We start from the raw sequence: 27,303 nt of genomic DNA, 5'->3' as shown, positions 1-27,303 counted from the left end.
ATATCAAAAGCTGTGTGCCTTTATTTGTTTATTATAGTTTTATAATTTAATGTGATTTACATCTGCATTTGAAATTGTATGGAATAGAAACATACATAGATGTAGATATATATTGTTTAGAAATATATGTGTTTCTATTCCACAGAATCATATAGTTCCAGAATAGATTTCATAACTGATTATTACGTAGCTTAGGAAGTTAGTTTGGACAGTAATTTACACTGTATTTGCAGTTAAAGAACCTTATGGAGTTAGTATAAGTTTGGTAATAAAATTTTTTGAGCTGGAGAAGTGCTTTTGCTCATTTTAGCACTCATATATGGTGTCAGAGGGGAGTCTTAATTTTCCAAAAATGTAATTGAAAACTCAGAAGGGACAATACTTTGAAAAAAAATTTCAACATTTTTATCCAGTAAAGGGTAGAGTACATAAACTTGAAAGCATTTTTTTTAATTAAATGGTATTAGATGTGTTTTATGTTTAACAATGTACCTTGAAAATTGGTTCTGCTCCAGTTCCATATAGTGCAAGATTACCATTTTTTTTTTAAAGGTCTACCTTTTTCATTATCTTAGGAACGGTTCCATATCAAGACGCTAGACAGTAGCTTCATTTAGCATTCCATCAAATGGATGGACCATAATTTATTTTAGTTCCTATTAATAAACATGCATATACTTTTAAAGACAAAAATAGAGTTATTGAATATACTTTTCCCTAGTTAACATTACCAGGAACATTTTTCACAGCTTAAGTATTTCACATTTTAAACATTCCACTATAGGCTATTAATTCACAGCTAAGATGAATAGTCTTTTGGATTACCATTGCTCCCATCAGTGATTATTTCCTTAGGATAAATTCTTAGAAGTGATATTACTAGTGTGTACATTTTAAAAATTTTAAGTTCATGTTGTCAAAGTTTTCTCCAGAAAAAGTTAACCAGCTCCTGTTCATTAAACACTTAAAGGCAGTTTATTTTAATGAGAGGATACATAGAATAAACAATAGACATCATAGGTAAATTACGTAGTATGTTAAGTGATAAGGTGGAAAATAGAGGAAGATAAGAGGGATTGAGAAGCCGAGATGGGGGTGCAGCTTTAAATAGGGTGAAGGAAGCCACATTAGTAAGGTGACACTTGAAGGAGGACGGCTGCAGGCAGAGTGTTAGGAATAGGAATGTTCTTCCAGCTCCTGCTTAGCCTCCAGGACTGGGCAGTATTACTTGAAAAAGCTTCGCAAAACTGGTAATCTATGCGATATCTTAATTTCTTTTATTACTAACAAAGTTGACCATTTGGAGAATATTATTGGCCAGCTACTATCTTTTGCCCATTTTTATGTTGGATGTTGATTCTTTTCTTAATCTTAAGAGCTGCTTGATAAGAATATAGCTTTTGTTATGTGGCAGGTTTGTATTTCTTTCAACTTCATAGCCTTTCAGATTGCATTTATAGTGTGTTTTTGACATAAATTGACTTTTTAAAATGTGGCTAATCTATCTTTTTCTTTGCTTTTTGAAATTTTCAAAGGTAATTGTCAACTGTCTGATGTTTAAAAAACAGTGGCATTTTTAATTTTGTGTGATTCCATTAAAATATGTACTTGAAAAATTATATACTACTAAAATTTCACCTTTAGAATTGCTGTTATCAGAAATGTTTTCTTGTATTCTTTCTCAGTAAGTTTATATATGTTAGTAAATTTTATTTCTGTTAGTGTTTCTTCTGTAGCAAGACCCAGAGGCTTTATCGTGTTCCTTTAGATTGCTTGAAACCAGCAACTTGTTGAAATGCTAAAAGTGACTGTTGCTTAGGAACTCCTTTGTTAAAAATGAAAAAAAGACAGGCTGGTCAACAAAAATTCTTTTTTACCATATTTTTTAGACCTGGTAGAATAACTGTAGCAAACATTTTTTTCCTCCCACCTTATATAGACTTTTGCCCAGTGTTTCCCAGATCCTGTCTACCACCAATGCTGGTTTGGGGACTAAGTTCATTTTTATATTGATTCAAGTATTTTAATGCTTCTCTCACTGTATCTGAAGTAATCCAAGCATATAAAAAAATAACAGATAGCTATTAGTTTTAATGATTTAGCTGAAGAGATATAGGTATCTAAAAATATTTTTACAGTTTTTCTTTGAATTTAAGATGCTATTAGTTTTTAATTCACCATTTTATTAAATACTCACCGTTAACCTGATAGCACCATTCACTATAAGATGTGTCTTTATTTCAGAGATGTGAATTGGTGGGAAACATTTTCATGTTTGAATTTGTGAAATGCAGTAATTCCGAGGTTGTGCAGAATTGACAGCTTGATTGTCAAGAGAAAATGGCAAAATACGCCTCAACTTCAACAGTTATCAACTATGGCTGATGTTATTTCATCTTTATCTTCTACTTCCTTCCATCTTATTTTAAAGCAAACCCCAGACATATCATTTGGTAAGCTTGGGACTCTTAATTTTTTTTTCTTTTAGGCCACATCATGTGACATGAGGTATCTTAGTTCCCTGATCAGGGATTGAACATATACACCCTGCAATGGGACCACGGGAGTCTTAACTACTGAACTGCCAGGGAAGTTCTGGACTCTTCCTTTTTAAATACATAACTACAGTACTATTATCACACCTAAAATTTTTTGTCATACACGGGAAAAAGACCCTGATGCTGGGAAAGGTTGAGGGCAGGAGGAGAAGGGGACAGCAGAGGATGAGATGGTTGGATGGCATCACCGACTTGATGGACATGGGTTTGGGTGGACTCCAGGAGTTGGTGATGGACAGGGAGACCTGGCGTGCTGAGGTTCATGGGGTCGCAAAGAGTCGGACATGACTGAGCGACTGAACTGAACTGGGATCTTTTATTAGGTTGGTGCTAACGTAATGGCCATTTCAGACTGTGGATTTTAAATCATTTTAATTAGGCTCAAACATCTTTATTAATCAAAATAGGAACCACTAGCATCAACCTATTTTTGCCAACAAGAATTAAGTTTGTTTATTCCCATAGTGTAAAAATCCATGCTTTGGGGTTTGATGAACTCTTAGAAAGCATTTTCTGCCTTCTGGTTGTGAAAGTGTTTTCCCTACAAAAAGTTTTCTAGATGTTTGAAGAAGTGGTAGTCAGTTGGGTAGAGGTCAGGTGAATATGGCAGATGAGGCAAAACTTCGTAGCCCAATTTGTTCAACTTTTGAAGCGATCAGGTGTTGTAGTGGAGAAGCATTGGGCCCTTTCTGTTGATCAGTGCCGGCTGTAGGCATTGCAGTTTTCGGTGCATCTCATCGATTTGTTGAGCATACTTCTCAGATGTGATGGTTTCGCCGGGATTCAGAAAGCTATAGTGGATCAGATGGGCAGCCGACCACCCAGCAGTGACCATGACCTGTGCTTTGGAGCTTCTTCTCGGTTCAGCTACTGAGCCGGTCATTGCCAGTCGTCATATAAAATCCACTTTCGGTCGCACATCATGATCTGATTGAGGAATGATTCATTGTTGTTGCATAGAGTAAGAGAAGACGATACTTCAAAATAATGATTGTTTTGATTTTCGGTCAGCTCAGCTTACCGAGCTTTTTCATCTTTCTAATTTGCTTGAGATGCCAAACAGTTGTAGAATGATTAACATAGTTCTTCAGCAACTTCTTGTGTAGTTGTAGGAGGATCAACTTCAATGATGGCTGTCAGTCAGTCATTGTAACTTCCGCTGGCTGGCCACTGTACTCCTCATCGTGCAGACTCTAACCTCCTTTGCAAAACCTCTTGAGGCAGCCCTGCACTGTTAGCAGTTTCTGGGCCAAATGCTTTGCTGATGTTGTGAGTTGTCTCTGCTGCTTTACGACCAATTTTGAACTCAAATAAAATCGCTTGAGGGACACTCCTGGTGATACAGTGGATAAGAATACACTTGCCAATGCTAGGAACATGGGTTCAGTCCCTGGTCTAGGAAGATTCCACACGCCTTGGAGCAACTTAGTCCATGCATCACACCTACTGAGCCCAGGCTCTAGAGCCCGTGAGCCGCAACTGCTAAACCCATGCACCTAGAGCCTGTGCTCCACGACAAGAGAAGCCTGAGCATCGCAACGAAGAGTAGCCTCGACTTGCTGCAACTGAGAAAAGCCTGTGAGTAGCAGTGAAAATCCAGGGTAACCAAAAATAATAAATAGAAGTAATAGAAAGATAAGAAAATTGTTAAGATTTGCTTTTTGTCTAATATCATTTCCATTATCCAAAATAAATATAAGTAATGTCATTAACAGCAAGTAATAAATTAGCAAAAAACCCCATAAAGTGAGAAATGCACATTGAAATGATCTATGACATAACCACTTTCATTTAAGAATGTATTCCAGCATCAAATGGCAAATTTCAACAATGCAAAAACTGCTGTTGCTTTTGCACCAATCTATTAGTTGTGGCATGGAAGTCGTGGCATGGGGGATCTAGCTTCCCCAACCAGGGATGAAACCTGGGCTCCCTGCATTGGAAGTGCGGAGTCTTAGCCACTGGACCACTAGGGAAGTCCCTGTTTTGTGCAGCTTTATGGAGGTATTGTTTATATACCATAAAATTCACCCGTGTAAAGTGTATAGTTCAGTGGTTTTCAGTATGTTCACAGTCTTGCAAGCATCACCACTATCTGGTAAGTTTGAAATAGTTCCATCACCTCAAAAAGAAATGCTGTACCCATTTACAGCTATTCCTCATTACCTCCCATTCTGTCTGACCTCCTGCCATCGGCAACCACTAATTTACTTTCTTTCTCTATAGATTTGCCTAGGCTGGACATTGTGTATAAATGGAATCATACTTTATGTGCGTCTTTTGTGACTGACTTCTTTCACTTAGCTTGTTTTTAATGTTCATGCATTTTGTAGTCTGTATAGTTATTTCTATCGATTGTCCTATTTTGGGCCAATTGGAGTCCCTTCATGATGGCTGCTGAGTAGTTTTGACTCAACCTGAGGCATTTTTGATAGTTTTTGGTGTCTGGTGTGACAGTTTGTCCAGACTTGTACATTTTCTGCCCCAGACTAGGAAGTAGCCCTTTCTCTAAGAATACTCTTTTAGTGAGAAATGACATTTAGAAATCACAATCTGGGCACTTATTTCTACTAAATTTAGTCATTGTTTCTAGGACTTGTCTGTGGTTAGGAAATAAGTTGTGTTTTTTCTCTTTTAAAAAAATAATGAGTTTATGTTATACTTAAAAATCCAATTGAATGACCCAAGGGTTTTCCTTAGATCTTACATCTCTTATCTCCTTTCTCCCACATTGAAAACCCCAGTTCTCAATAGCAGCAACATAATTATTCATTTTCTTTTCCCACAGCATGAATACAAAATAGTCTGAGAATGACAGTGTCAGTACTACCACCAAGTAAGATGATTATTGAAGAAAGCGAATGATTTCTTAAGATTGTTGTTCTTAGGGCATAGTATTGGGGTGGAGAGTCAAATTCCTGAGTTTTAAAGTTATGTGAGCTAGTTCCTTGCTGTGTGATTATGTTACCACCTGGTACACAGATTCATTTATTTAATTTTTGTTTCATTTTATATCATCTTTGACTTTTTAAAAACCTTCTTGTAGAGTTTGGGTCATTTGTGTTCTTAGTTTAGAATGAATATTGTATGTACAGTAATTTGTGATTGTGATGATTTACTTTTAGAATATGGCTTCTGAAGCATATGATTAATAAGGCCAAAGGGAATGGTGATTATTAGAAAATGGGGTGGGCTTTCTCATTTGTTCTGTGAGAAGATGAGTCATGTTACCAGGTCTTTTGATTTTTTGAGAGACCCTGGACATTTTTGTTTTAATGTGACTTTTAATTTTTTAAAAACTCTTATAAAAGTTAGAGGCAAGATTTTACAGTCTGCAGTTTGTTCAACTCAGTCGTGTCCGACTCTTTGCGACCCCATGAACCACAGCACACCAGGCCTCCCTGTCCATCAACAACTCCCGAAGTCCACCCAAACCCACATCCATCGAATCAGTGATGCCATCCAGCCATGTCATCCTCTGTCGTCCCCTTCTCCTGCTTTCAATCTTTCCTAGCATCAGGGTCTTTTCAAATGAGTCAGCTCTTCACATAAGGTGGCCAAAGTATTGGAGTTTCAGCTTCAACATCAGTGCTTCCAGTGAACACCCAGGACTTCTCCTTTAGGATGGACTGGTTGGATCTCCTTTCAGTCCAAGGGACTCTCAAGAGCCTTCTCCAACACCACAGTTCAAAAGCATCAATTTTTCGGCACTCAGCTTTCTTTAGAGTCCAACTCTCACATCCATACATGACCACTGGAAAAACCACAGCCTTAACTAGACAGACCTTTTTTGACAAAATAATGTCTCTGCTTTTTCATGTGCTGTCTAGGTTGGTCATAACTTTCCTTCCAAGGAGTAAGCGTCTTAAAATTTCATGGCTGTGATCACCATCTGCAGTGATTTTGGAGCCCAGAAATATAGTTAACCACTGTTTCCCCATCTGTTTGCCATGAAGTGATGGGGCCGGATGCCATGATCTTAGTTTTCTGAATGTTGAACTTTAAGCCAACTTTTTCACTCTCCTCTTTCACTTTCATCAAGAGGCTCTTTAGTTCTTCTTCACTTTCTGCCATAAGGGTGGTGTCATCTGCATATCTGAGGTTATTGATATTTCTCCCTGCTGTCTTGATTCCAGCTTGTGCTTCCTCCAGCCCAGCGTTTCTCATGATGTACTCTGCGTATAAGTTAAATAAGATGGGTGACGATATACAGCCTTGACTGTATTGTACTGTATTGTACTCCTATTTGGAGTACAATTTCCTATTTGGAACCAGTCTTTTGTTCCATGTCCAGTTCTAACTGTTGCTTCCTGACCTGCATATAGGTTTCTCAAGAACCAGGTCAGGTGGTCTGGTATTCCCATCTCTTTCAGTATTTTCCAGTTTGTAATCTCTGCCGTAGAGTCTTCAAGGTGAGAGTTAGTCATTAATTGGCCTAATTAATCATTAGGCCTAATACTGTCTTTAGCACTTCTCCCTAAAGTTATAGTAAGCACAGTTGTGGAAAGGCCCTGTGGTTCTGTGTGCCTCTTACTAGAGGATTAACTTGGAATTTGAAAAAGATCCATGAGATTAGCTATGAAGACCACAGCATCTAGTTTTTTCAACTCCCTCAACGAGTGGTTTCAGAAAGTTGTCAGAAACCACAAAATAAGTGGTTTATACACAAAATATACACAAAATAAGTGAAATATGCTTCATTTTCAGAAAAGTATAGTAGCACTGGACAGAGAAGTTAGCTGGCAGGAGCTAGACAAATTAAAATACTCATTTGTAGCATGGTGAGCCTGTGGTTATATAGATGAAGGTTAAGGTCAGATGTAATTCATTGCCATTGGGTAATTTATTGGTGGCTTAAATGCTTTGCACAATAGATATTTAAAGATTGCCTACCAAAAAGTTTGACAACATTTGATACATATTTTAACTAGTATGTGAGAATTGTCACCAGTAGTGGTGAACAGTTATCAGTGACATGAAGTTTGGTGGTGGTATATGAGTCATGTTGATGACCTTTATATATTGTTTAATTCACTCAAATTCTAAATTCTTTGTTTTGAGTGACTAGACATTTTGAACAATGCTACCTGTCCTTTTGGGGGTGGACTTATGGACTTAGAACCTGAAATACTAAAGTAGTCTTATTTTGTAACTAATAATAAAGGTAATTTTGGGGCAGCTGTATCTTCTTGTTCACTTTGCTCTTGATTGTGGTGCTGCCCTTCAGCATGTGAAGGATCTTGAATGTCTTTTCAACCAAGCTGTTTAACCACAGGTGTCGGGTCCTTTCTATACACGAGCTTGGTGGCAAGATCCCTTGGTACTCTTTGTCTTCTATGACTACCTTTGCTTTTGAGAATAGATTTTGCAAGAACTGTATGTTGCATATTTCTTTGCTAGTGTTAAGAATATAATGACATAAGTTAGATAACTTATGCTTGTGTTGCTTCCCTTCCCTGGTGGCTCAGCAGTAAAGAATCTTGCAGTGTAGGAGACCCCATTTCAATCCCTTTGCTGGGCAGATCCCCCTGGAGGAGGGCATGGCAACCCACTCCAGTATTCTTGCCCTGAGACTGCTAAGGACAGAGGAGCCTGGCGGGCTTCAGCCCGTGGGGTCGCACAGAATCGGACACAACTGAAGGGACTAAGCAGCAGCATGCTTGTGTTGCAGGTAGGAAGGTAGGAGAAGTGTATGCTCTCCTGTGTGCGTGCACGCGCGCTCATTTGTGTCTCACTCTGCGACCCCATGGATTATATGTAGCTCGCTAGGCTCCTCTGTCCATGGAATTTTTCAGGCAAGTATGCAGGACCGGGTTGCCGTTGTCTGCTGCAGGGGATCTTCCTGACCCAGGGATAGAACCCACGTCTCTTGAGTCCCCTGCATTGGCAGATGAATTCTTTACCACTGTGCCACCTGGGAAACTCATGTTCACATACTGTTTACCAAAAAGAGTTTGTCTTTTTTAGTCACATAGTCCTAGGTTCCAACTTGCCTCTGACGTGGTTGTTGGGTGAACTTGGACAATATCATTTGACTTCCTTGAGTCTGAGCTGCCTTATCAGCTGATGGTGAGATTCTGATGATGAAACTGTACTTGCGTGCCTGGATCAGTGCTCAGCTAGAGTAAAGTGCTTTGGTGACTACTCCTATGTTCATGTTTTCTTCCTTACCTTAAATGGGTTTACCTTTGACTCTTATGTAACGTTTACTACTGTTCATGTGTTGCGCTAATGTGCTTTAAACTCATCTGTTGGTATTTCTAATATGTACATGTATGAATCAAGTCTAGATTGGAGTAGAACTGCCAAAGATCAGGGATAGTTTGTTTAATTTGTGTACATACTATCTGATAAATTTAGGCACTCAGATTTTTGTTTCATTGTTGCCAAACCCTTTTTTGAGGGGGATATAGTTGAACCCATAATATGGTTCCTTGATGATAGTTCTCTGCCATAGGAGCTCCTGCAATTATTCATTCCCCAAGGCAGAAAGAAATAGAAGACTAAAGTCTGCATGTAAGTAAACTAGTTTCTAAGGTGCTTTTTCCAGTCAGCTTTTAGTTTGTCTTTGAGGCCAGAGCTAAATCATTTCTAAGACCCCAGATACATCATCTTCAAATCAGTTCTTCCTCCTGACTTTTGTTTTATTTTTGAGTCATTCCAGGTGAAACTGTAGCATCTCTCACCTCTTTAGTCAAATATCACAACCTTATTTAAAATAATGTCAGCATACTCTTGTCTCCTTACCCTACGTAAGTTTTCTTTATAGCCCTTCTCATAGCCTGACATAATAGAACATGTATCTCCTTGAGAGACAGTAAGAGAGAGGACTTGATGGGAGTTCTGTCCTCCCCAGTTGAGCAGTTCACCCGCTGACACTCAGAAGGCAGACAGCTCAGATAAACAGGCTCCTTTAGCCACCTTGTGCTAGCGTGTAAACATAGTAAAGGCCCAGAGCTCTTTTTCCTCGCAGCTGCATTCCCAGGGCCTAGGACGGAACCTGGCATACCTGTAGGCCCTCAGTAAAAATCAGTTAAATGAACAAATGTCTGCTTGTTTCTTTTCCCTTATTTCATATATGTAATGCTAAAATGTATGCATCGGCCACTGATACAGGATAAAAAGAACCACTGTGTTCCTCAGGAGGTAGGTGTTTTTCTGCCCTCATTTTAGGTACTAGGCAACTGAAGCACAGAGAGCTTCTTGAATTAGCAGTTCACCCAAAGTTGCGGGGCTCTGGCAGACTATAGAACCAGGATCAAACCCAAGTCTCCTAACACCAAAGACCTTGACTGTGTCTCCTGCATCTTTGGTTTCCAGCCCTCATACACTTTTACCATCTTCTTGTCAGAAGAATTTTTCTAAAGCATCGCTTCTGCTGCTTAAGTTTCTTGATTTCCTTCCACATAAAACACTTCAATATTTGACATTTAATAACTCTTCACAGTCTGATTCCATTAGGTGATTGCTGGGGTTGGGGTGGGGTGTAATGCTTTTCAGTTGAGTGATGAGTAACAGCTAAAAAGGGGAGAAGATACTTGCCTTGTATATGTACCTTTTGTAGGTATTTATATCCCATTTTACAGGTAATGAGCAAAATAAAGTCTGTCCTCATGAAACTTAAATTCTGGGAGTGTGTAGGAAAAAACATCAATCGCTGAAGAAAAATGAAGCGGGGTAAGAGGGCAGGGGAGGGCATGCCCCATCTACTGTTTTATGTAGGAGGGTCAAGGAAGTTTTCTGAAACGGCAACCCGTTAACATAGATCTGAAGAGATACATGGTCAGTAAAGTGGGTTTGCAGGGGCAAAGCTGGACAGCGTAAAGATTATGTCAGGCTTTGTATAAGCCATTATGAAAACATCTATTTTGAGTGTAGTGGTTACCTAATACATAGTATGTTATTATATATTAGTGCTTTATTAAAGATTACCAGTTGTTTTTTTGGTTTTGTTTTTTAAGTATAGTAAGTCCAAAATACTCCCTGTAGAAGCCTAGGCTGCTGAGATTAAATTAAGAGATCACTCAGATTGCCATCTAGTGGCTGTTGAATCATAAATGTGGGTAAACCTTCCAGACAATAAGCAGGCTCTAAGAAGTTTGTGCTGCCATCTTAGTCATATAAGTGCGAAATGTAGATGCCTGAGGGGAAGAAAACCTTTATATATGAACTGTTTGAGAGTAAGTCACAGATATTGTGTACCTCTATCCTCAAACACTTTATATAGTCCCTTTGAACAAAGACATTCATTTATATATTCACAATTTAATTATCACAATAGGAAATAAAGTGTTAATACAGTATTTAATTTAGATCTTACTCAATTTTTGAATTTTTGTCAATTGTCTCAATGTCTTTTGTAGAAAAAGGGTTTTTTTCTGGTGTAGTGTCTAACCCAGGGTCATGCACTGCATTTAGTTTTTGTGTCTCCTAAATCTACAACAGTTCCTTGCCTGCCTTTGCGTTTCCCGACATTGGTGCTCTTTAAGAATATAGGCCATTTGTTTCTGGAATTTCTCTCAGTTTGCTTTTTTCTGTTTCCTTGTGATTTGGCTTATGTTTGTTGGCATTGCCTAAGTGAAATGGTGCATCACATCAGGACACAATTGATACCTGTCTCAGTATTGGTAATGTTATCTTTGCTGAGTTAACGTAGTGACTACCATGTTTCTTTACCATAAAATTATTATTTTTTTCCTCTTTGCAATTCATAACTTATTTCTGGGGAGATATTTTGACCTGTATGTATTATTTTTTCCTTATCAAAATTTCACCATTTCAGCATTCATTATTGAGTCTCACCTAAAACAGTTATTGATACGATGGTTTCAAAATGGTAATTACCTAATTTTACGATTTCCTTCTATGGTTAATTGGTCAGCATTGTGTTACTAGAAAACTTTCCCTTTGCACCATTCATTTATTTATCGTTCTAGCTGTCGACATTAGCATAAATTTATGGGATCTCTTTTATTCAGTAGAGTTTAATCAATTGCACTTGTTATTAGGATGCTCAAATTCTTTCATATTTGGCCATTGGGACCCCTTCACACTGACTTTTGGTTCTTTGACATGTCTCCTTTATTCTTTGAGTACTTCTGTACTTTCTGGTACAAGATAATTATGTGTTTATCTTGTGGTTTTTCTGCACCAACTCTAGAGTCAGTCATTTCTTTGAGGAGCCCTGGTTCTTGTTAGTGAAGACTGGTGTTTAGAAGCCAAGATTTGGGTATGATTTTAAGTAAACTTTTGAAGTATGATTTTAAAACTTTTATATCACAGTATGTTGGGATAATAGGTTTCTGTGATATCACAGTGCTTTATTTCTGATGAAAAACCTAGGTGGCAGAAGCTGTAATAATTCTTGGGCCCATCCTTTGACATTGCTCCAGTAACCTACTTTAGTGTAAGGCAATGATTTTTAATGTTGTAATGTTGTAATTGAAGCTCCATATTTCCATTTTGAAATAATACCACTGTACACTGTGTAAGTAATCTAAAGTACTGAATGCATGAAGACATGTAAATTTCCTATCCCTGTAATAATATTCTGTAAAGCCAATTCCAAACTTTATGGTGAACATAATCTAAAAAAATTTCCAGAAAAGTGTATTCCATTTTGAGACTTTTTTGTTATGTGGTGTGAGAAAATGTTATAATTTGATTTTTTTACATGTAGCTGTCCAGTTTTTCCAGCACCACTTTTTTTTATTGACCCATGCCCCTTAGCATACACATAGGCTAGTATTTCTCTTATTTTTGTATGTATATAATTTTATTTATTTTTGACTGTGCTGGGGCTTTGTTGCTGGGTGGGCTTTTCTCTAGTTGTGGTGAGGGGGCTGCTCTGCAGTTGCAGTGTGCAGGCTCTCAATGTGGTGGCTTTTCTTGTTGCAGAGCATGGGCTCTAGGGCACATGGGCTCAGTAGTTGTGGCTCCCAGGCTCTAGAGCACCAGCTCAGTAGTTGTGACGTGTGGGCTTAGTTGCTCTGCAGCATCTGATATCTTCTAAGATCAGGGATCAAACCCATGTTTCTGGTGTTGGCAGGCAGATTCTATACCACTGAGCCACCAGAGTAGCCCCAGCACCACCTATTGAAGAGCCTGTCTTTTCCCCATTGTATATTCTTGCCTCCTTTGCCATAGGTTAATTATGTAAGTGCATGAGTTTATTTCTGGGTTCCCAATTCTGTTCCATTTGTCTATGTTTCCATTTTTGTGCCATTACTGTACTGTTTTGATAATTGTAGCTTTGTAGTATAATTTAAAATCAGGGCACCTGATTACCTCCAGCTCTTTTATTCTTTCTCAAGATCGTTTTGGCTTTTCAGAATCTTTTGTGTTCTAGACTTTAGAATTACTAGTTCTATGGAAAATGCTATTGGTATTTTTAATAAGAATTGCATTGAATCTATAGATTACCTTGAGTAGCATGGTCATTTTAACAGTATTAATTCTTCCAGTTTGTGAACACAACTAGTTTTCCCATCTGTGTTGTCTTCAATTTCTTTCATTTGTGTATTATAGTTTTCTGAGTACAGATCTTTTTCTTTAGTATTTTATTCTTTTCGATGTGATGGTAATTTGGATTGTTTTTAAATTTCTCTTTCTGATAGTTTATTAGTGTATAGAAATGCAACAAAGTTTTGTGTATTAATTTTGTATCCTGCAATTTTACCTATGCATTGATGACATCCACTAGTATTTGGGTGTTATCTTTAGGATTTTCTATGAATAGCATCATGTTATCTGGAAACAATGACAGTTTTACTTCTTCCTTTTCAATTTGGACTCCTTTTATTTATTAGTCCTAAGACAGAGAGCCTGATGTTCGTGAGTGACATTGTACAGGAGGCAGGGATCAAGACCATCCCCATGGAAAAGAAATGCAAAAAGGCAAAGTGGTTGTCTGAGGAGGCCTTACAAATAGCTGTGAAAAGAAGAGAAGCGAAAAGCAAAGGAGAAAAGGTAAGATATTCCCATTTGAATGCAGAGTTCCAAAGAATAGCCAGGAGAGATAAGAAAGCCTTCCTCAGCAATTAATGCAAAGAAATAGAGGAAAACAACAGAATGGGAAAGACTAGAGCTTTCTTCAAGAAAATTAGAGATACCAAGGGAACGTTTCACGCAAAGATGGGTTCAATAAAGGACAGAAATGGTATGGACCTAACAGAAGCAGAAGATATTAAGAAGAGGTGGCAAGACTACACAGAAGAACTGTACAAAAAAGATCTTCATGAGCCAGATAATCACAATGGTGTGATCACTCACCTAGAACCAGACATCCTGGAATGTGAAGTCAAGTGGGCCTTAGAAAGCATCACTACAAACAAAGCTAGTGGATGTGATGGAATTCCAGTTGAGCTATTTCAAATCCTGAAAGATGATGCTGTGAATGTGCTGCACTCAATATGCCAGCAAATTTGGAAAACTCAGCAGTGACCACAGGACTGGAAAAGGTCAGTTTTCATTCCAATCCCTAAGAAAGTCAATCCCGAAGAATGTTCAAACTACCACACAATTGCACTCATCTCACACGCTAGTAAAGTAATGCTCAAAATTCTCCAAGCCAGGCTTCAGCAATACGTGAACCGTCAACTTCCAGATGTTCAAGCTGGATTTAGAAAAGGCAGAGGAACCAGAGATCAAATTGCCAACATCCGCTGGATCATCAAAAAAGCAAGAGAGTTCCAGAAAAGCATCTATTTCTGCTTTATTGACTACGCCAAAGCCTTTGACTGTGTGGATCACAATAAACTGTGGAAAATTCTGAAAGAGATGGGAATACCAGACTACCTGACCTGCCTCCTGAGAAATCTATATGCAGGTCAACAAGCAACAGTTAGAACTGGACATGGACCAACAGACTGGTTCCAAATAGGAAAAGGAGTACATCAAGGCTGTATATTGTCACCCTGCTTATTTAACTTCTATGCAGAGTACATCATGAGAAACGCTGGGCTGGATGAAGCACAAGCTGGAATCAAGACTGCCGGGAGAAATATCAATAACCTCAGATATGCAGATGACACCACCCTTATGGCAGAAAGTGAAGAGGAACTGAAAACCTCTTGATGAAAGTGAAAGAGGAGAGTGAAAAAGGTGGCTTAAAGCTCAACATTCAGAAAACTATGATCATGGCATCTGGTCCCATCACCTCATGGGAAATAGATGGGGAGACAGTGGAAACAGTGTCAGACTTTACTGGGGCTCCAAAATCAGTGTAGATGGTGATCGCAGCCATGAAATTAAAAGACGCTTACTCCTTGGAAGGGAAGTTATGACCAATCTAGACAGCATATTAAAAAGTAAAGACATTACTTTGCCAACAAAGGTCCGTCTGGTCAAGGCTATGGTTTTTCCAGTGGTTGTGTATGGATGTGAGAGTTGGACTGTGAAGAAAGCTGAGTGCTGAAAAATTGATGCTTTTGAACTGTGGTGTTGGAGAAGGCTCTTGAGAGTCCCTTGGACTGCAAGGAGATTCAACCAGTCCATCCTAAAGGAGATCAGTCCTGGATGTTCATTGGAAGGACTGATGTTGAAGCTGAAACTGCAATACTTTGGCCACCTCATGCGAAGAGTTGACTCATTGGAAAAGACCCTGATGCTGGGAGGGATTGGGAGCAGGAGGAGAAGGGGGCGACAGAGGATGAGATGGCTGGATGGCATCACTGACTCGATGGACATGAGTTTGAGTAAACTCCGGGAGTTGGTGATGGACAGAGAGGCCTGGCGTGCTGCGATCATGGGGTCGCAAAGAGTCGGACACGACTGAGCGACTGAACTGAACTGAATGGGTTTTTGATGGAGTTGTTAGATTTCTAGATGTAGTGTCATGTCATCTGCAAATAGTAACAGTTACACACTTTTTCCTTTCTAAATTGGATGCCTTTTATTTCTCTTTCTTGCCTAATTGTGCTGGCTGGGACTTAAGTTGAATACAAGTGGTGAGAGTGGGCATCCTTGTCTTGTTCCTGATTTTAGAGGAAAAGCTTGCAGCTCTTCACCATTGAGCATGATGGTCATTGTGGGCTTGTCACATCTGGCCTTAGTGATACTGAGATATGTTTCCCCTATAGCCGCTTTCTTGTGAATTTTTAATCATAAATGGATGCTGAATTTTGTCAAATGCTCTTTCTGCATCTATTAAGAAGATCATGTGATTTTTATCCTTCATTTTTTAATGTGATATATCATGTTGACTGATTTGCAGATATTGAACCATTCTTCATCCTTGGAGTAAACCTTACTTGATCATGATACATGATATTTTTAATGTATTATTTAATTTGGTTTAGTAATGTTTTGTTGAGGATTTTTGCATGTATATTCATCAGTGATACTGGCCTGTAATTTTCTTTTCTTGTGGCATACTTGTCTAGTTTTGGGATTGGGGTAATGCTGTCCTCAAAATGAATTTGGAACAGTTCCCTTCTCTACTGTTTTTTGGAAGAGTTTGTGAAGGATTGGTATTAATTCTTATTTGAATATTTATTAGAATTCACCAGTGAAGCTGACTGATCCTGGACTTTGGTTGTTAAGAGGTTTTTGGCTGCTGATTTAATCTCCTTACCAGTAATCAGTCTGTGTTCAGATTTTGTATTTCACCATGATTCAATATTGGTAAGTTGTATATTTCTAGAAATTTATCCATTTCTTATAGGTTGTCAAATTTGTTGGCATGTAATTGTTCGTAATATCAGTTACGATCCTTTGTTGCATCAGCTATAACATCTTCTCTTTCATTTCTGATTTTGAGTCTTCTCTTTTTCTTCTTGGTGAGTCTAGCTAAAGGTTTGTCAGTTTTGTTTACCTTTTCAAAGAACTGGCTCTTACTTCCATTGATCTTCTCTTGTCTTTTCAATCTATTTCATTTATTTCTGCTCTTATCATTATTTACTTTCTTCTAGTAATTTTGGGCTTTGTTTGTTCTTTTTCTAGCTCCTTGAGGTGGAAAGGTAGGATGTTTACTTGAGACTTATTTCTTCAGGTAGGCATTTATCACTCTGAACTTCCCTCTTGGAATTGCTTTTACTTCATCCCACAAATTTTGGTATGTTACTCTTCCATTTTCTTTTGTCTCAAGTTATTTATTTTTCTTTTGATTTTTTTCTAAAGAAGAAACAGCTCATTTGTTGTTCAGTAGCATATTGGTTTTTGTTTTTAATTTTTTTTGGTTGCACTGGGTTTTCGTTGTAGTGCACTCTCATTTCTGGGGCGTCTCTTGTGTGGCGCACAGGCTCTAGGCACACGGGCTTCAGTAGCTACAGCATGTGCGCTCAGGCAGTAGTTGTGGCTCGCAGGTCTAGTTGCTCCTTGTTATGTGGGATCTTCCTGGACCAGGGATTGAACCCGTGTTCCCTGCATTGGCAGGTGGATTTTTATCCTCTGTACCACGAGGAAAGTTCAGCATGTTGTTTTATCTCCACATATTTGTGAAATTCAGTTTTCTCTATGTACGTAATTTTTAGTTTCATATCATATGGTCAGAAAAGATGCCTGATATAATTTCAGTCCTCTTAAATTTATTAAGACTTATTTTGTGGCCTAACACATGATCTGTCTTGGAAAATCTTCCATGTATACTTTAGAAGAATGTGTTTTCTGTTGGTTTGGATGGAATGTATCTGTTACGTCCCTCTGGTCTAATGTATCATTTAGTGCTTATTTTTCCTAATTGATTATCTGGATGGTGTCTCCATTGACTTTAATGGGTTACTAAAATCCCCTACTATTATTGTATTGCTGTCTGTTTCTTTAATAATATGTCGGCTTTATATATTTAGGTGTTCCTTTGTGCATGCATGCATGCAAGCAAGTTTAGTTGCTCAGTCATGCTGACTGTTTATGACCCTTTGAACTGCAGCCTGTCAGGCTCCTCTGTCCATGGAATTGTTCAGGCCAGAATACTGGAATGGGTTGCCATTTCCTTTTCTAGAGGATCTTCCTAACCCAGGGATTGAATGCATGTCTCCTCTGTCTCCTTTATTTCAGGCAGATTCTTTACCCACTTAGCCATCGAGGAAGCCTGTTGGGTGCATAAATACTTAAAGATATTATATTTCATATTGGATTGTCTTCTTTCTCATTATGTAATACCCATATTTGTCTGTTTAATACAGTCTTAGGTTTAAAGCCTCTTTTGTCTGATACAGTTATAGCTACTCCAGCTTTATTTTGGTTTCCATTTGGATGGAACATCTTTCCCTTTACTTTCAGTCTGTATGTATTGTTTCATCTGAAGTGAGTCGAGTTACTTGTAGATGGGTCTTGTTTTTTCTTTTTTTTAATTTTTAAATCTACTCAGCCATTCTGTTGACTTTTGATGGGAACATTTTGTCTGTTTACATTTAAAGTAACTATTGGTAAGTATGTGCTTATTGCCATTTTGTTAATTGTTTACTGGCTGTTTTTGTAGTCTCTTTATTTCTTTTCTTGTGTTCTTCCTTTGTGGTTTGATGACTTCTTTTAGTGGTTTATGTACATTCTTTTCTCTTTATCTTTTTTAATTTTCTGGGTTTTGCTTTGTGGTTACTGTGAGGCTTACATATGTAACAGTCTATTTTATAAAGTTAATAGCAACTAAGTTTGATTCTGTTCTGAAGCTCAGCATCTTTATTCTTTCCTTTCCTTCCCTCATTTTTTGATCTTGCATTTTGCTTGTGTATCCCTTAATTATTGTTACCATAATTATTTTTACAACTTTTGTCTTTTAACCCTCATACTATTAATAGCTATAATAGTGATTCGTCCACTTTATTTTTACTTTCCCAGTGAAATTTCTTCTTTCATGTATTTTCTTATTACCACTCTTTCTTTCCACTCTTTCTTTCCAGCTTAAAGAAATCCCTTTAACATTTCTTGCTAAGGCCATTTTGGGAGTGGTGAACAATTTTAGATTTTGTTTGTCTGGAAGACTCTTATCTCCTTGAATTCTGAATCCCTTTCCTAGGTAGAGTATTCTTGGTTAGAAGGTTTTGTCCTTTTGTTTTTTCCTTTAGCAGTTTGAATATATTGGCCATTTCCTTCTAACTTGCAGTTTTTTGAAGAATCTACTGATAATGTCATGGGGGTTCCCTTGCCACATAACAAGGTGTTTTTTTCTTGCTGCTCTTAGTATTTCCTCCTTGTCCTTAACTTTCGAGATTTTACCTATAATATGTTTTGGTGTGCATCTCTTTGGGTCTGTCTTCTTTGGAACCTTCTGGGATTCCTGGTTCTGGATGTCTGCTGTGTGGAGGGTCAACTTTATTATACAAACTTTCAGTTAACCTCCCTCTTTACCATCCCTCTTCTCAACCTGTGTTCCTGTCCCCTTTCTCCACTTTAGGTCACCTTACACTTTTTTTCCCCCTAGATTGCCAGAGCATTGCTCTCTCTCCCTGTCTCTACATTGTAGTAGACTTATCATTTTATTTTAGTTTTATTGGCTTTGAGTGAAGAGATGATATAAATGTAATCGTGCAGTCTGTTATAGTCTGTTTCTAGCTTTTTGCTGTAATAAATGCTGTGATAGCCATTGTTACACCTAAGTCTTTGTGAATGTGTTCATTTTTCTATAATAAACCTATCTTTGCTTTACAATAATTGCAGCTTCACAGGAGGTCGCAAAGACAGGAGAGGAGGCCCTAGGGAGCCTCGTCCAGCCGCGTGGCGTGGCTGCTGCTTGACGGGAGAGATTGCCTGTGTGCGCTTGGCTAGATCGTGCGAAGTGATTGTGACTCTTACCTGATGATACAAATGACCTATCTAATGCTGCTTGTTTTAAGTGACCAAATTCAAACTCACTTCCCAGGCTGTATCTAGAGGGGTTAATGGGGCTTCCCTGATGACTCAGCGGTAAAGAATCCACCTGCAATGCAGGAAGCATGGGTTCGATCCCTGAGTTGGAAAGATTCCCTGGGGAAGGAAATGGCAACCTACTCCAGTATTCTTGCCTGGAAAATTCCATGAACAGAGGAGCCTGGTGGGCTACAGTCCATGGGGTCGCAGAAGAGTCAGACACGACTTAGCAACTAAACAAAGAGGGGTTAATCTGTGAGGCTGGACTCTGACTATATCTCCGTGGAGTTGCCTGTTTTTCTCCACTCCGAGCCAGTAAATGGCTTAGCTTAGTTTCTCTGTATTTTAACATTGTTTTCAGACATTTGCCTCCTATTTGGTGGTAGTACTCCCCTCTGACAATTCTTTGGTTCTTATTGCTGAAGATTTCAGACGTAGAGCTTTCAACATCCATTCTTTCCCTAAAGATTTCTAGATCTTGCAAGGGAGGTATTTACCCATGGGAAGCAAGGGTAGTTAGGGCTAGGTGATTGGCAGCCTTGCCAAGTTGTAGAGGGTTATTTCCTAAAAGTAAATGATACCAGACAGAAGAGGCAGCTGAGCATGAGAGAGTCCAGTCTCCATGCACTCTTCCCAACCTAACAGTAAGTTGTATTTTTTTTTAATTTTGTCTATTTTTGAAATGATTTGGCTATTTACTGAGTAATTCTCATAGGAAAAGATGCCACCAATTCAGAATTGTACTATATAAGACAAAATTTTTAATTTCTTTACTCTTTCCAAGAGGAGAACCAACCCTGTTAACAATTGTCTGTATCCTTGCAGTTCTTAGTTTGTATACTAATATATGTACCTGTATACATTTTTTTTAAACTTAAAGCACACACACATACATATATTATCCAGTTACTTGCCTTTTTCATCATAATGGTGTGTCTTAACTTTCCTTGAATAGTACCGCTCCAGTTACATGAATGTGCTGTAAATTACTTAATTGCTAATATTGATTACTAATTATATTCATTTATTTTACACTAACAATAAAGTGATGACTTTTTTTGCTTTAATCTTTATTTCCTGCTTAGTTAAAAGATCTAGGAGTCTAGATATTGTTGTCACATCACAGCATCATTCTGTTATATGTTCTCTCATAATGTTTTGGGATTGGTTTTTTCCTGTTGATTTTTTTGTCCCCAAATTGTGGTAAAATACACAAAACAAAATCTACCACCTTAACCATTTTAACTGTTCAGTTCAATCATGTTAAATACATTCACACTTTTGTACAACTATTACCACTGTCCATCCCCATAACACTTCTCATCTCATAGAACCGAAACTCTGTATCTGTTAAAACATTTTGAGTCTTTGCTTTCAACTCTTTAGGTATATACCCAGAGTAGAATTGTTGAATTATATAGTGATTTTGTTTTTAATCTGGGAGGGGGGGCGACCCACCATGCTGCTTTTCATAGCACCTGCACCATTTTTACACTCCCAGCAGCAAAGCACAAAGGTTCTAGTTTCTCCATACTCCTGTCAGCATAGCTATTTTTAAATATGTACCTGTACTTTAAAATGCATTAATAATAAGTAATATATATTAATCACTACCTCTGTACAAGGTGACTCAGTGGTCGAGAATCCACCTGCCAATGCAGGAGACATGGGTTTGATCCCTGACTCTTGAAGATCCCTTGGAGGAGAAAATGGCAACCTGCTCCAGTATTCTTGCCTGAAAAATCCCATGGAAAGATGAGTCTGGTGAGCTACAGTCCATAGGGTCACAAAGAGTTAGATATGACTGAGCACACACACATACATAATAAGATTATGCTAATTATTAAATGTCAAGTTCTCGCAGCAGCTAGTATCCTCATTCTGTAGATGAGTTGCTTGTGACTGCTTTGGATGTCAGGGTTTCTGCTTTGAATGTCAGTTTGTGCTAGTACTCTCAAATTAACTGGAGAGCTTTTCTAGCTCTTAGAGATACACTGGTACACTTTATTTTAAAAGAATTTTTAAAAAAAGAACTACTCAATTAACTCTTCATTGAAAATGTAGTAGCACTTGACCTTACTGTCTGGACTTGTTGATTTTTAGGAGTAGCTCTTCAATTTTTTAATCTACATGATTGTTATATCCATGTAGGTTTTTTTTTTTTTTAGTAAAACTGGAATAGATTTTAACATGTAATGTACTCATATCTAAATACTTTGAAATTTTATATTTCATTTCCTTTTTAAATCAAGATCTACCAAGATATTTTCATTTTATTCTATAGTATGCCAGTTTTCTTAAATGGATATAAAATTATGTATATGAATGTATCAATTTAGATCAAGCTTGTTTGTTATTTAAATTCTCTGTGTACACTTTTCATTTATTTGAATTTTTATTCTCCATTAAAAAAAACTATAGAAAATTTTTTTGCAAGTACATTTTTTCCCCATGAATTAGGCATGCAATTGAATCTCTCCCCATTGCCGCCATTTGTATTTTGTTATGAAAACATGATTAACCTCAGGCAGTATGAAGGCACTTTTTGGGGTAGTTTGATGGGTAGGGTCAATAAGATTTCCAAATGTATAATAATGATTTAGCCAAATGTCATTAAGCCAGCCATGTGTTGGAGTCATACTTAAAGCAATCAGAGCCAATATTTTTTAAATAAAATATTTGAACTATAAACAAAAATAAAATAACAAATAACAGTAGTGCCTACTCAGCCTAAGAAAATCTCATTGCCTTACATGATGCCATGTGTACTCCTCCTTGATCATTTCTCTATATTAATAGTTTGTTCACTTGTGGAATTAATAGCTATCCTGAATTTGTCTTGTGTTTTTTTTGTTATTACTTTATTCATTCTTTTTACTCAGCTTTTTAAAAACTGAAATGTGATTGGCATATAATATTGTATAAGTTTAATGTGTACAACATGTTTGATGAATTTATATCACATTATGATTGACATTGTAGTGTTAATTAATAACTCTGTTATATCTTATAATTATTATTTCTTCCAGTGGTGGGAACAGTTAAGATCTAGCCTCTTAGAAAGTTTGATGTTTGTAATATAGTTTTATTGTCTATAATTACCATACTGTGTGTCAGAGTTCCAGCAATTCTTTAGGGACTAGTTGCAGTTGTGCAATTATTTATATTTTAACTACACATTGGCTCTTTTGTATGTTTTTAAACTTTGAAGGTGGGATACATTGTATTTATTCTACAGCTTGCTGTTTGCACTCCATCTTAAGTTTGTGCAGTTCATTCATGCTGATGGATGTAACTTCTTCATTTTTACTGTTGGATATATTTTATCAAAATACTATAACTTACCTGTTTCTCCTCTTGATGGACATTTAGTTGTTTCCTGCTTTTCATTATTCCAGACAGTGCTACTGTGAACAAGTAATGAAGTACTGATAACACCCTATAGCTTGGATAAACCTTAAAAACATGCTAAGTGAAAATAGTCACAAAAGACCACATAATATGTGATTTTCTATATCTGAAATATGCAGAATAGGCAAATTGATAGAGACATAAAGTAGACCAGTGTTTTCCAGAGTCTGGGGGAAGAGTGTAATAGTGAGTAACTGTTGATGGATTTGGGCTTTTTTTTGGAGGGAGGGGGATAAAAATGTCCTAAATTTTTTTTGTAATGAGATTGCACAACTCTGAGTATACTTTAACTAGTGAAGTATACACTTTAGATTGGTGAACTTATGACATGTGAATTACATCTTCTGCGGTGGCTCAGATGGTAAAGAATTTGCCTGCCATGTGGGAGACCCCGGTTTGATCCCTGGGTTGAGAAGATGCCCTGGAGAAGGAAATGGCAGCCCACTCCAGAACTCTTGCCCGGAGAATCCCGTGGACGAAGGAGCTTGGTGGGCTACAGTCTATGGGGTCATAAAGAGTTGGACACAACTGAGCTACTAACACCTACACAAAGAAGTTAAAAGTAACTCCCAGGAAAGTGTTTTCAAATCCAACCCACGAGTAGGTTATAAGCCAATTTAGTGAGTCAGAGTGGACTTAACAGTTTCTTTGGTTTTACTTTTTGTTTTGAACTACAGGAATTTCATCATCATTTATTCTTTAGAAAATGTAGGAGTAGGGAGTTTGTGTGGCTAATTTGAATATATGAATTCATGACATGTGTAAGTGAAAATTCATAAATAACATTCTTTATGATGGTTATGAATATATAGTATTTGACTACAAAAGATTCAGTAAATTTTTGTTTAGTACTTTGGTTTTGCTATTGAGTGATTAGTGATGATTATACCAGAAATGGAATCTTGAGTTGAAAGGATCCTTCGAAATCTGAGAAAACCTTCTGACTTGGCTTTTATTACCTCTCCATTCACACTCCAGACTTTGTGTCAAAACAAGCTTGGAAGTATAAGGAGAGCAAAACTGTCAAGCTTTTCCACTGCTTTCTGCTTTCTTCCCAAATTTTTGCCTTGATTCTGCTCTATACCACAGCCAAGTGTATTCCTGTTTCTAATATTACTGGTGTTTTAATTGGGTTATAAGTTAGAGTTTCTTTGAAAGCATACTGCTATAAAATTTTGATCTGTTGTTCATTTCAGTTTATATTGGAGATTTTGTAGATGTACTGGGTTAAATTTTGTATGGTTTGAGAGCTTTACTGATAACAGTGGTTTTTCTTCTAAATATAGATAGCATATACTTGTATGAAATATTGATAGGTATCCTAAGTTTTGAAGCACAGACTGAAACTATTTTAGAACTCTCCCTTTTCTAGGAAGACTGGTTTTTAGTTTCAAGTGTTAATAAGCTGAAATTCTTTCTGTAGTATTTCTTCAGAAATTTTATACTGTTATAACAACCATCAATCAAAGTTAACAGTGATATTGAGCTCTTTAATCATGTTATCATCACTATCTAGTAGTAACTGTCTCTTGTCTCAAATTTTCTTTCTTTTTTGGGTTTTTGTCTTTTTCTGGCAGAGGCTTTTATTCAGTTGTCTGATGTTCATTGACTGACATCATGTGTAAAAGCATGACATGGGCAGTTTGAGAAAGCCAGGGATCTAAAGGAATCTTAGAGACTATAAATCCTATCCTAAAGATAAATGAAGGTGGTACATCATTGAAACAGTGCAGGAGTCTGTAGAAAAGGAACATTCAAGAGAAAAAAGAAGTGGGAATTTCATGTCTGTTTTTCACAACTTAATATTTCACTGCTTTTCAAAAATTTCTCAATTATAGTTCTTGAAATAAAAATTGTAAGACAACAAGTTTGAAATCAGAGAATTTGTTTTAGAACCCCGTCTTAATAAATTTGGAAATGTTAATTCAGACTCATTATTCTCACTTAGGAAAGTAGGCCAGGTAAGTTTCCCAAAGACAAGCTTTCACTAAGAATTGAATCATGCAGTTTTGTAACTACTTTTGTATCCCTTGAGGGACAGAAAGTATGAAGAGTTGAGGCAGGTTGGAATGGCCACTGAAAATCCAAATCTAGTCATGCTTGCCAATGTAGTTATGTCTCAGCAGCCCATTAATTTTGCTATTAAATTTTTTTCTGCAATTGAATCTTTTGAAAAAAACAATCTGATGAAAAAAGTTTGAAAATTCAAATAAAATACTGGGAAATGGGAATTAAAATTCCCTTTTCTGCAACTGCTGAAAAGAGTGATGTGGACACTGCTTCTTTTGCTCAAAGCTTTATGAAGCAGGCAGCTTTTACGTATCAGAGCCTGAATGCAAATCCAAGTCTTTCTGCCTCCTGAACTACTTACTCAGTGCTCAAAAGTTTCAGTATAACTAATTGATGGCCTGTAGAGAAAGGAATCAGTTTCAAATGTTTAGCACATTAGAAAATAACATTTTAACTTGTCAAATAAACCAAATTTTTTAAACTTAGCAATACTTGAATACTTGGAGCCCATATGTGGCTGGAGATGTAATTCATTACAGCTCTTTCAGAAAAGTCATACTATATTAAAAACCATTTGTGGGCACAGACTAGAAAGAAATAATCCAAAGTGTTAGTATGTTCAGAGTAGAGATGTTTTAGAACAAAATAATTATTTTTAAAATTTCCTATATTTAACGTGTTATTTTTATAAACAGGAAAAATGTTTCTATCTTTATCTGGTAGTTTAAGGGAATAATTCTAAATACAGAATAAAAATTGTCTAAAAATACTCAACAGCTTTAATTTTTAGTACTGAAGAGTTAGAAACAAGTTTCCAGCTGAACAGAATGTACCAGAGTAGACAGTGATACCACCAAGGGAAGTAAGATTTAAGGGCTTGTGGAGGAATGAGGGGGAAAGTTAATAATGTAATAGGAAAAGCAGGGTACAAATTTGTTTATAAATGATGTATGTTTATAAAAATAACAGCAAATAACTGGAGGAAGGTCTAGTAGTTTTACCAGCAGTTTTGTTTGAATATTGAGATTCAAGTCATTTTTCCCCTTTGTACTTTTATATATTTTCCAGATTTTGTTTAACCGTGTACTGACTTTTTAAAACTAGGCTTTTCCTAACAAGAGGTAAAGTGATAGGTAATGTTTTCCTAGGCTGCCACTGTGTAACATTCTGTTTGTGTTATCTGTTCATGGGTCCTGTTTTCTTCTGCTCACATGGAATGAATATGTTTGTATTATTTCTTAGATCTGAAACTCAGCCCCGAGGCTCTGCTCCGCACTCTGAGAGTGACCCGCCCGAGCAGGAAGAGGAGATCCTGGGATCTGATGATGATGAGCAGGAAGATCCCAATGATTACTGCAAAGGTAAGGTTTTCTGTGAGGGAGATACCAAGTAAGATGTAATTCATGTGTACACTCTTTCATTTGAATATTTGATCTGTCAGCATAAACGGTATTAATGCTTTCTGCTTATTGCATCCTTTTCTCTAAGTATAGGAATTAGTATTTCCTTTTAGTTTGACTTAATTAAAGCTTGGTTTAAATTAAATGTATTCACTCCTTCTTTCCTTAAAAAATGATAGTGCATATTTTCCTTAGAAAATTTCAGAAATATATTAAACAAAAAGAAAACAAAAGTCATTTATAATGCTGTCATCCAGAAGTAAACAGTGATAACATTTGGTATATAGACTTTTGAAAAACATATTTTCACTACTTTTTTCTCAAAGTGATGATTGCCAAGCTACATTATATTAGACTTATGGATACTTAAAAACTGTGGCATAAGATTGCCTGATATATTTTGTTTCTTTTACAAAACGTTCCAGGATTCTTGGCTAGGATCGGATCTTATAACAGAATGTTATCTTACCATCAAGGAGAACTTGGTTCTTCTCAGCAGGCAGAGATAGATGTTTAAATCCTTTGATTCCTGCCACTGTTGCCAGTCTTTTCTGGTCTTCTGGTTGCTGTTTGCTGTGTTTTGGAAAAGTAATTTTTTTTTCAAGTTAACATGAGCTCAATAATACTGTGTTGCTGACTTGATTTAAAATTTTCTTTTGTTGAATTGATTGTATTAAAAGAAACCATTTTTATTTGCTGAAGATGTATACATGTTGGAAAATGTGAGTTTTTGGGTTTTTTCTACTTAAGTGATTATTTCCCTCTATTGTTTCTTCCAGGAGGTTATCATCTTGTGAAAATTGGAGATCTGTTCAATGGGAGATATCATGTGATCCGAAAGTTGGGCTGGGGACACTTTTCAACTGTGTGGTTATCATGGGATATTCAGTAAGTTTTAGTACAAGAGGATTAGGTGATTCCTAAATGTTTGTGTTTAATTTTCCGCTTTTAGTCTAGCTCTAGACTGATTTCTTAATAAAAATCTTACAGTCAATAATCTTTATGTCCTTGGGCAAATGACTTTCCTCTGGTGAAGCAGCACCTTAGAGGAGACACAAGATTGATTGAATTATTATCAGTAAGGCTCCTGAAACTCCCAAATTAAAAACATTACAGATACTCAAAGATAGTATAGTATATTA

At 37.0% G+C, this 27,303-nt stretch overlaps 1 protein-coding gene across 1 annotated transcript in view; it reads left to right on the top strand.

The window, feature by feature from the left end:
• The window catches only part of SRPK1 (SRSF protein kinase 1), a 63,109-nt gene that overhangs the window by 3,445 nt on the left and 32,361 nt on the right, over positions 1-27,303 (top strand). Inside the window, 2 exon segments of the mRNA XM_065912101.1 lie at positions 26,004-26,122; positions 26,941-27,049. Coding sequence (XP_065768173.1) covers positions 26,004-26,122; positions 26,941-27,049 — 228 coding nt within the window.

This window comes from Muntiacus reevesi, chromosome 20 (assembly GCF_963930625.1).
Source record: "Muntiacus reevesi chromosome 20, mMunRee1.1, whole genome shotgun sequence".
NCBI classification, from domain to species: domain Eukaryota; kingdom Metazoa; phylum Chordata; class Mammalia; order Artiodactyla; family Cervidae; genus Muntiacus; species Muntiacus reevesi.
Note: the sequence above shows the minus strand (reverse complement) of the source record. Positions and strands in the feature narration are given on the sequence as shown.